The sequence below is a fragment of the Acartia tonsa genome, chromosome 1, assembly GCF_053477335.1.
Source record: "Acartia tonsa isolate MP-2025a chromosome 1, ASM5347733v1, whole genome shotgun sequence".
Lineage (NCBI taxonomy): Eukaryota > Metazoa > Arthropoda > Copepoda > Calanoida > Acartiidae > Acartia > Acartia tonsa.
The window spans coordinates 13896177-13907252 of NC_137260.1; the positions used below are offsets into that span (position 1 = coordinate 13896177).

General features: G+C 35.2%; 1 protein-coding gene across 1 annotated transcript; it reads right to left on the reverse strand.

The window, feature by feature from the left end:
* Positions 1–552: 552 nt before the first annotated feature.
* bor (ATPase family AAA domain containing bor) lies at positions 553–10964 on the reverse strand. The gene is made up of 13 exons (XM_080172466.1): positions 10844–10964; positions 10137–10219; positions 9435–9573; positions 8939–9028; positions 8420–8515; positions 7238–7416; positions 6963–7065; positions 6107–6173; positions 5418–5497; positions 5053–5183; positions 4049–4652; positions 3554–3681; positions 553–1262 (listed from the first exon to the last, which is right to left on the reverse strand). Exons 1-13 carry the CDS (start codon positions 10895–10897, stop codon positions 1151–1153), a joined length of 1866 nt encoding a protein of 621 aa, XP_080028592.1. The 5' UTR covers positions 10898–10964; the 3' UTR covers positions 553–1150.
* Between the last annotated feature and the right edge of the window lie 112 nt (positions 10965–11076).

Consider the following 11076-nt stretch of genomic DNA (forward strand, 5'->3'; position numbering starts at 1 on the left):
ACCAGGATAAGATATGCGGTTCACTAAATTAAGTTCAAATGCATTTCGTGAAACTACCCCTTTCTAGTAATAATGTTAATTTTATTTCAATGGATATTCCCTCAAATAACTATCAAGCACTGAACCCACCCTCCCCCTCCCAACTTAAAAAGGTTGAAAACTAGGGGAAAATGGTAGATTTTTCGCTATGTTCAGTGGGCCTCAAAGAGAAAAAAAAACCTTTTCCCTTGTGGTGGGCCTACGACTGCGCTACCTTAATCCTGAGGCCCGTGGGGCTACTCAATGCCCAATATAGCCTAACTAAAGTATCAAAAATCCGAAAAGTCCAACCCCCCATGTTATTTCCAATTTATTTTAAATTATGGAGGGTTTCTGTGCTCCACTTGGTACTTACAGGAAACCACAGTTAACATAAATTAATTTGCTTTTAAAACTGAAGCTTAAACTAGTTCCTCTCCTTTTGAATACAGAGCCACTAGAAACTAAGGGTGCAGTCACTAGCATATTTAAAAATTAACGGTAGATTAAAAACTGAATGATTATAAAACAAAATTTATTTTCAACAATTTATTGAAATTTTTGTTCTTTCACAATCCCGTATGAAAATATATGAACCGACGAGGTGTCCAATACAGAGAAATCATGACAAATTCCTCAAATAAATTCAATTATTTTCATTAACCGGACAGTGAAAGATTTAAGGAATAAACAGAATGCCGTAACAGAAAATAAAAATTTAACAGCCTTCGTTCTTATACTCTTATGGTTTTTTGGGTGGTAAAAGTTATAAATTTCAAAGAAGTTTCATAAAAATGCACTAAAATGTAGAAAATTTGTAGTAATATGGCAGCTTTCCCACCCCCCAAAGAACCATAAAAATATTGTGTATACAAGTAAATTGAATAATGAGAAATGCTCAGGGAGTCCGTAACAACAAATCTGGATGAATGATAACAAACAAAATGACCCTGATGACATATTAATATCAGGTCAAGCTCTCTATATACTATGATTTGTACCCAGGTAGTAACAATCACCACTTTGATTTTGTGTGTCAGCTAATAATCAGCAGCATCAACAGCTTATGGAAGAAAATCCGCGAAAAACAGAGACTAGAGATGAATTATTGAGGATTGGTGGTGGTTTTTTATTACATTGTAAACTTGGAAAAGTCTCTTGCCGTGAATCCTAACTCTTTGATGGCGGTGCTGGGTTTAGTTCCCGGGGGGATTATCACGCCAGGTTTATGGTACGTTGCTTGTCTGAAATAATAGATACGAATATTATAAATGGAATATTTATAACAAGCGGCTGCGCCCCTAGCATCTAGAGGCTCTATTCTAAAGGATAAATAAGGGCAGAAAAATAGCTTAACACCATACCCAGACTTTATCTGTAAAATAAAATAGCCTAAAACTACCTCAGGACCTATAGGAAGCTTCAATGTAAAGGAGAACCATATCGGGTCAGTGATTAGCAAGATCCTTCGCTACAGACAAAAAAAACTTATTACCTTATATAAAACTAGCGGCTTCGCCCCTAGCCTCTAGGGGCTTTGCCCCAAGAGGTGATAAAAAAAATAATATTTATTGTTTTTAGTGAGAGAATGGTGGTATTCTTTCATTCAAAATAAATGCTGGAATAAAAAATAAGGGGGTGATTGTTTTGTTTTTGGGGGGGTTAGGGGTGTCCCACCCCCCAAGAAAATAGCTTAAAACCACCACAGGACCAATAGGTATATACCCTCAAGAGTAGAATCCGATCGGTTCAGTGGTTACCGAGATCTTAAGCTTCAGACGGACGGACGGACGGACGGACGGACAGACACACAGTGAGCCCAGGAATCTAACTTTGTGGAAAAAATTATTTATGCCCAAAATCTAACTTTAGAAAATCAATTATTTTAAAAGTCCATGTTAAAATTCATCATATTAGAGGAGGTTTGCCATTTTAAATTAATGAAAAATTAAAAAAACTAAAGTTTTTATGGCCTTCTGAAGTTGTTACCCTGGAATTCACGAAATTTAGATACAAAAATCTCCCAAAAAAAATATTTTTAAATTTTTTTTTGTTTTACTTGCCATTTAATCAAATATTAACTTAGGACGTAATGTAATAACATTTTAGAAAGGTTGTGCAATTATCTAACGCTGGATAACAAGAAACTAAATAGTTTTGTATAAAAAAACCTCTTGAATCCATATTAAAGAAAGTTGGTGAAAATGCAAAAAAAAGCACGTTGAATATTTTTTTAAGCTCTGATTCAAATACCTTGATCTTTTTAGCAACGAGGTGAAAATTTTTAGGATGAAGTTCTAGCATTAATTAGGCAATATATAAGAGGATCCCATTGGTCTTATCAACTTTCACTTAGTTGCTTAACCTCTATAGATATTTTGTAAAGGTCGTTTTAAGCTATTTTTAGTGTATAATCCTTATATAATTTGTTGCCGGATTTCATTATAGAGAAAAATCCTTTTACAGGGTAAAAATCTGGCAAAATGCCTTTCCGAAAAATCATGGCATAAAATTCTCCCACCAGTGGTGGAAAAGTTAGTGCACCTCAAAATAAAATTTTACTATGCCCTTGTGTATTGGACCCTAAGGGCCTCCTGGAGGGGCTACCAGAAATATAAAGGTATCTTTAGAACCACAATGGCCGGCTCTAACTGCACTCAGAAGAAGTCAGAGATAATTGCCGGCCGCCTTCCGTCCTTTAATTGGCGGCAAAGTTAGCACACCAAAAAAATGACAATTTTTTGTTGTGTTTTTTGCACACAGGGCAGCGTGTGTTTGTGACGCAGCCACGTGTATTACCACTTTTTTGTAGGTCATTCCAAGCCAGATTGGCGGGTGTGCGGCCAGAGGTGGTCTGACCGGCCGTTTGGCCAACAGCCGCAGTTAAAGGTCACAAAAATTGTCAAAAATTGAAGTTTTTGAGGATTTTTGGCATGCCAGTGCAGCCAGACTGCTTTGCTGACAGGCCTGGGACACATGTCACCTGACACACTGGGCCATTGCCCATCTTTGCTATTTTGCACAATTTTTTTCCCATCACTTCCCTGGCCGTGATGGCCATTCATAGTGGCCTGGGTCAAAATCGACCAAAAACCAATTTTTGGGGGTGATATTTTGACCCCCCAATCATCTAGAGAGGGAGGAAGGGATAATCTTGTTAATTCTGTAAAAGGTACTATAAAAACCTTTTAATTAAAAAAAAATTGTTTGATTTGGTTGAAAAATAAGAAAGTTATTAATTTTTTCCACAAAATTGGATTCCTGGGCTCACTGTGAGACAGACAGACAGACATCGTACTACTTTGTATTATTGAAGATAAAAACAAAAATATAGGTAAATGTCAAACACTTCCAGACGGGAGAAAAAAATTAGGAAATTATAACAGGGGAAATATTTCGTCAATTTAGCTTGCTAGTATGGACCTCGTTTATTGGTATTTGATTTTATTAGAAAACATAAAAATCTGGCATAAGATCCAAGTATATATCCTTTAGGTACTAGTCTTTAGTTAATACAAATGCGCAAAAAGGACACCTGTTTTCTCTATTTTCTTCATCAGACAACCAGGTCATTTTCTTGTTGTGTTGTTTGACCGCATCCTCCACCTTCTCCATGATCATGGCACGTGTGATGGTACCGTCCTCGCTGGCGTAACCAGCAGCCTACATAATTAAGGAACATTATAATCTCTAATACTTTTTAGTTTTCTAATAGTTCCAACTTAAGCCCTTGGGGGAGGTTTCTTTCACAATTTAATTTTATTAAAATAAAAAAGGTTGCGAATTAAAACCTTTTTTTGTATTTTTTAAATAACAACATATTTTTAGCGTATGATAACTAATCTGCAGAAAATTTTTAATTTGACACTTAAAAATAACTTTCTACTCAGCATGCCTTTATTTTTAAAAGAAATTTTTACATTTATGCAATAGGTAAAGTTTTTGCTTTGATAAAATATTATATATCTATATTGATTTTAATATTTATGTATTCTGTTTGCAAAACGAGAAAAAGCTAAAATAGTCTAACCTGCCAAGAGACACCAAGCTTAGCAATTTCTCTACCAGACATACCATCAGTCTCGCCAGCAATCTCGCTACACAATGATCCATAATCCATCTCTTCAATCTTCAACCGTCTGCCCTTGCTACCCTCGACTGTGGGCAATAGGACGTACTTTTCAAAGTATAATCTCACCAGTCGTTCTCGTTCATCCTTGCCGGGCAGTGCAAACTCAACAACTTCGTCCAATCTGTCATTGATGGCCCAATCAAGCTGTTCGGGTGTGTTAGAGGCGAGCACCATCATAAACTTGTCGCTCTGGTCACCTGTCCTGTACAGGAAGGCGTTCAGTGTGGCACGGAGATCCTCAGAAATAGTTTCGCTGCTACGCTTACGCAGGAAAGCGTCGGCCTCGTCGACAAACAGTATCAAGCCCTTCTTGGAGGTCTGTGCCCAGTCGAAAAGTTTGTGTACGGCGGTGACACCGTCTCTGCCCATGGGCGCCACGTCACCGCCGGTCAGGATAGCGTAGTCCATCTCGCTGTGCATGGCGAGCTTCTTGGCGAACATGGTTTTACCGGTACCGGGTGGCCCGTAGAATAACAAGTTTCTGTACATACCACGGTTAAGCCTAAAATATTTAGGTTGTTAAAAATTTTTCCTGTTTGACATTTCAAACACGAAAGCATTATTATTATTATTCTGTATTGATAATAATTATAGTATGTTATTTACAGGGGCTGCTATTCAGCCAATTAATTCCATTTGAAATTGCCGAAAATTAAATATTTCGTTGGCGCAAAAATTGTTTTTTGATGTAACTGAAGGGAGTTGGGAAGAAGGGGGGGGGGGATAAGGGAAGGGTATTGTGGAAAAATTTTCACTTATAATTGTTTGTCGGAATCACATCTTTTTTCCCTGGTTATTTATTATTTATAGAAAACAACATTTGGATCAAATAAGTTTTCTTCAAGTTTATTTTTGATAACAAGTTTATTTGGTATTTATTGTTAATTTTCTACACAACTTACTTTGTATTTTTAGTTGCCAAGGCAACGTCTCTTAGCCTGGCCTCCAGAGCAGGATCCAGAACAATACCTGACAGGGCATTTTGGGGCTTGGCTAACATTTTCTTCACGCTTTCCACAGGGTGCTTAGCAACCTAATATAAAGGATCTTACTTATAAGTTTTACAACGAGTATTAGATAACAAAACAGAAAAAAGTCAACAAAAATTATTTAGATTTTTTTATTATTATTTTCAGAGAAAGTTTTTCAATCTTTAAAATGGCTTAAGGCTATTTTCACGATACTTTTCAACCCCTTCCTTTGAGGCTAAAGGTGAGTATCTAGAGGTTTAGAAGGACATTTGATCTGTAATTTTGAGATTTTTAACCTGGAAAACTGTGAGTCTGGATGTATCTCTGACTAGCGAAGGTTTTCCTAATCTAGCTTGTATATAGTTTGCAGTTACACCTTAAAATATTAAATCTATGTTACTTAATATCACTAACTGTAAACAGGACTGGTTAATGGATATAGTAACACCTCCAATAAATTAATATTTATCAATAAAAACGGGTTAAGTGCAGTTCACAGTAAAATGTTCCTGGTGACGATTATTTACAAAAATCTATGAATAGGCTTCTAACGGCAAAACGGTAAAACCGGAACGTATAGATTATGCTCGCTAAAAATGTTTACCGACATAAGATGGCCTACAAATAATCTGGAATAGTTATTAATCAATAATTCACGAATCACAGTTATGTCGCAGTGCACAAAATGGGAAAAAAATAACTTATTTTACACGTATTTTCATCAGTGAGGCTTTCCCTGTGCACCATTACACTGCCTTCTTATGCCGCTTAAAACGGTGTGCGGGCATGATATGTTCGTTCATCCGTTTGGAAGCTAGCAGCGTTAAAAATTTAAAGATTTTTGGAGATAATCGTTACCAGGAATATTTTACCGTGAACTGCACTTTGTATAATGTATATCCATAAAATCTTAGTTTTTACTACCAAGAATTTGTTAGTAAACAACTAGAAATTATTTTGACAAACAAATGTAATATTTAGTAACCTGTTGCCCGCTTTGCAGAGAAGTATCCAAGGTACAAAAGAGAAGCACCAGCGGCTGCAGCCACAACCTACATGCAAATATAATTTTCATTGAAATAAGGATGATGTGATTATTACCATGGATCTAAAGGGATAAGATAATGACCGATAAATTGATATACATCCAGGGATGTATATTCTGAACAAGATTCATTGTTTTCCTTTGATGCAAATTTTTTTATTTCATTTCCAGCAAGGAAGGGGAAAATGGAAAAATATTTTTGGAACTCTATATTTATTCATTTTATCTTCTCTCGAATATTTTTTTTTTCACCAAGGAGGGGGGGGGGAAATAAAAAAATGTTTTCAGTTCTCTTAATTTTTAACTCCCCCCCCCCCCCCCAACCACATATTTTTTATTCTCCCCCCTTTAGCAGGGTCAATTTTGCAAAATATACACCCCTGTATACTGTCATTTATTTATTATGTGTTTTATTAATGATAATTTGTTTGTTTTAGTTATGTGTGCCTTGAAGAAGATTATTTATTTATATATTTATCATGCTAATAAATACTATTGAATGTTGTTATGTTTTGTATTTATTCGCTATCGTTTAATATGAGCTTAGACGTCCTTTATTACTTACAGATTATCATCTCTAGTGTAGAACCATTCAGGGTTAAGATTATTTGCTTTAATATTGTTCTGTTTATTTACAGATTCATAATGATTAGCTGAGGTTAGACAAGGTGTCAGATTAATTATATGTCAAGGTAATTACATGTCAATATCATATACATCCCCAATGAGTGTAAACCAAATCCCCCCCACTCCCTTCATCTTTCCCTGAGAAAACCTACAAAAATGTAATTGTTACCTGATCCCAGTTGTTAAGGAAGGCCTGTACACCGGAGCCAATAACACCGCCAGCGGTTGAAATACCTTCCATCACGGTTCCTCTGTGTTCCTTGGCCTTCAACCTTGATAGATAATACTTGATTATTTTTTTAAGTGAAGCTACTCTGTAAGGGATCATCATCATGTCTGCCCTACCTTTTGTCTGCCAGTCTATCGTTCATTCTCCCCCCCCCCCCCCCAACATCACCCTCCATATTCATATTAATAGTAAAGCTTCTTTATAATTAATGTTACCTAATCTGTTCGAGGTACAAGTCTTGGTTCTCTCTCTCGACCTTGGCCCTAGCAGCTGTCTCGGCCTCGATACGCTTCATGTCAGCCTTGGCTCTCAACTCCATCTCGTGTTCTAGAGTAGCTTTGCGCATAGCCTCCTGCTTTGCAACACTCTCTTCTTGTTTCCGCAAGTTGTCTTCCTGGATTTAAGAAAAAATCTTTGAAACTTGTTTCTTAATGTTTAAAAGAGAAAAAATTCGCAGTTATCAGAAATACACGAAACGTTGTGAATATTTGTCAATGTCATTTTAAATGAAAAAGGATAGGTATCATAATTTTATTAACTTTTTTACTTTGAAAAGGAAGGGGGCGAAAGTAACACTTTTTGAAACCAAAACTAAAAGTCAAAGGAACTAAACCTAATAAAGAGTTACAGCTCTTATATTTAGCATGGCAGTTGCTTTAAAGAGGTACAATATGGAACTATGAAGAATCGGCGGCGAAACTGCCGCTCCCGCCAAAAACCGCCCTTTCCTGCCAAACTTTTTTTGCCTTTCTCGCCAAATTAGCCAATTTTTAACCATCGGAGATAAATTTTTTTTCATAAAAATTTCCCTTATATTTTCACACTTGCAATATTTCAAATATGTCATTGTCAATATTTAAAAAATCGCAAGTGTCAAGTGCAAATATATTAAACGGCATCATACTTCTAGTAAAACCATACTGGCTGGAAACGGTGGTTTTCGGCGGGAGCTGCGATTCCGTCTCCATTTCTTCATAGTTCCATATTGTTACATTGTACCTCTTTAAAGCAACTGCCATGTCAAATATTAGAGCTGTAACTCTTTATTCAGTTGAGTTCCTTTGACTTTCAGTTTTGGTTTTAAAAAGTGTCACTTCCGCCCCCCCCCCCCTTTTTCTGTAATGTGAGTAAATATGCATAAAAACATAACATAAAAATTATCAGGGATAAAACAATCGACGCAATTTTTTATGCATATCTCTAATTATGGAAAAATAACTATCCTGTAGACTTAAATTGTTACAAAGCTATTTTTTTCTCTCAAAACAATCAAGATTTAATACCCAACAGATTTATCCTTGTCAAAAAATGAGATTATTTGTTATAAAAATTTAGGCCCCCGTGAAATTTATTGTCCATAGTCCCTTCCCTATCTTAGAAATATTGAGGTAGCATACCTGCATTCTTTGTTGCTGTACCAGCTGATCTTCATACCTCCGCCTGGCCAACTGATCCTGGTATTCACTTTTTAACTTAGCCTGCTTTCCCTCTTCCTAATTGATAAGAATGGTTATATTTGATTATTTTAATAGCATTAAAAACAGGTAGAGTAAAACCTTGATAAAACTCTTTTTGTTTATTTGTGAAAATAGATTAAAACCTGATAAGGACCTATAATCTTCCCCCAAAAAAACAGAGAAACCAATCGATTCAATCGTAAGCTAGATCTTAACTTTAAATAAAAGGATTGTAATGTACATTTACGAAAGAAAAAAAAGGTCTGCATAATTTAAAATTTTTTTAAAGCAGAATTGAATTATTGAAATGTGAACCAATATAGGTATTAGGTATTGCTTCCTATGAAGAGATATTGGGATGCTTTATTGATATACATGTCGGAATTTTATTTATGATCCTTGAATTGCCACAATCAGTCTTTAGAAACAACTGAATTTTGTAGATTAAAATAAACTTACTTCCAGATACTTTCTTCTTTGATCTCCTTCAACTTTTTTCTGTTCTATTTTCATATTCTCAATTGTTGCCTCGTACTCCTTGATCTTAACCTACAGGAAAAAAAAATATAAAGTAATAGCTCACCGTTGCGAAGGTATGGGTTCGAATCTCGGCCAAAACAGTGTCATAACTAAGGGCGTTAAAAGTTTCACCTACTAAGTCTGCTATGTCAGATACGAGACATTAATAGTAAGAGTATGGAGAGATGCAGGTGCAACTCATCACCATGCATAAAGGCAAAGGTCGTGCAATCAAAGTGTTGGTTGTCTGTAATAGTTTGGATGTTAGTGCTTTCGAACCTACTATGTAAAAGGAGCTTGATTTTAAAATTCTTAAAATGTTCCCTTGTTTATTTTCATTTTGTTAATATACATAATTTTGTGTTTTACTTTTAAGTGCATAAAAGCTACAATCCAAACCCCAACTGATTCATTTGCAGTGGTTTATTGACAATACCTGCTGTTCATTCTGTCTGGTGATCTCCTGTTGTTGGGACAGAGCCAGCGCCTCCTTGGCAAACTTTGACTTCTCAAGATCCTTAGCGGCTTTAGCAGCGCGTTCCAGGGCAGTAGAGTCAAAGCTGTAGGCTTCTGATCTATAAATAATAAATATATATATGATATATACGTGGATATATTGACAGGGGAAAATGTGTCATCAATATAGCTTGCTAATATAGAACTCATTTATTGGCCAGATCGTTCATCCAGAAGGAAGGGTAAAGGATGTTATTTTATTGGGAGTATTACTTTATCAAAAAAACATAAAATGCTGGTGCAACATCCATGTAATAATATATTGATTGATCTGTCAATAATATTGTTGGTATTCAATTATGAGATTTCTCTCTCTCATAAATTTAAACTAATTAGAAAAATACAAACTTTTGGACATTTTTTTTTGAAATCTTTGATATATGAATTAACAAAAATCCATTAGAAACATTAATGATTTGCCTAGAGATAACAAAAAAAATAAAAGTTAGTAAGAAAATTAATTTGATATGTTATCTAACACAACCAAGAAACAAATAAGGTTTTAACTGGTTTATTTATCAAATCCAAGTTAGGGTTACAAATTCATTTAATGTATCTCACGAATATTGTCCTACAGAACTTTACATCTGCCACCACTGTCTATGTTAAAAAAAAACTGTACCTGTAACCATCTGCTCCCACATCCCCAACAGGTTGAACACCACCCTCGCCACCTTCTCCCCCTTCACCACCCATGACGGGCACCTAGTAAATACAAATAATATCATTTAGATGATATTTGAACAAATTGTGGATTAACTCATGGAATAAAAATATATCGAACTTTTTGACATTTATTGATTGTGTAATAGCACTTTATAAACAAAATTAATCAAAAGACTACCTAACTAATGTTGAATTAGTTAGCGAGCTTAATTATTACCTACACATTTTTTTTACATTGTATTTCTGCTTAAATTAAATCCTTATTAAATGACTAATCGATTTATTTCCTTACGCAACTAAGACATAAACATTCTTAAGGATCAACAAAAATATCTTGTCAAATTGAAAATAATGGTGCCGTAAGTTTTTCTTTTATTTTATTATTTCATTGAGGTCAGGCTATGTTATATTGGGTAAGGTGTATGTACACCCGCAGGAGTTATGCATTCCTAAAACCTCCTTATTCATAATCTTTTTTAAAAATAAGGTGGGTGGCTCAGTGCTCGATAGGAACTATATGAGGAAAGCACCACAACTTGGTGTGCCTAAAATTCCTACATCTAATGGCATGAGAAAATTAGCTGTGTCTAATTAACTTTAAAGGTCCTAAGAAAAAGAGGTTTACTTTATGTTGCAAAACTATTCTACAACTGGGGGCTCTACCTGAGGGGCATCAGGCAACGGCTGATTCTTGTTCATTCCAAACAACCAAGACATATTGCTGTGATTTTAGTTCTTTCAATATACTCAATAGGTTGACATTCAAGTTTCTGAAAATATATTTATTTGTATAGAATTAGATTTTATGATAGACGAGCATTTGTTTAGAAGTGTAAATTTTGTTAATATACAATGTAATTTTAATAATGGCTTTTAATAGAGAAAGTTAAATGCAT

What these genes read in the sequence shown, in the direction of transcription:
- bor (XM_080172466.1), bottom strand. Translation starts at nt 10,897, where the DNA reads ATGTCTTGGTTGTTTGGAATGAACAAGAATCAGCCGTTGCCTGATGCC. An exon ending in CTCTGCAAAGCGGGCAACAG is followed by an intron (nt 5,498 to 6,106) that starts GTTACTAAATAT and finishes TAATATTTTAAG; the next exon opens with GTGTAACTGCAAACTATATA. An exon ending in GAAGAAAATAGAGAAAACAG is followed by an intron (nt 1,263 to 3,553) that starts GTGTCCTTTTTG and finishes CTATTATTTCAG; the next exon opens with ACAAGCAACGTACCATAAAC.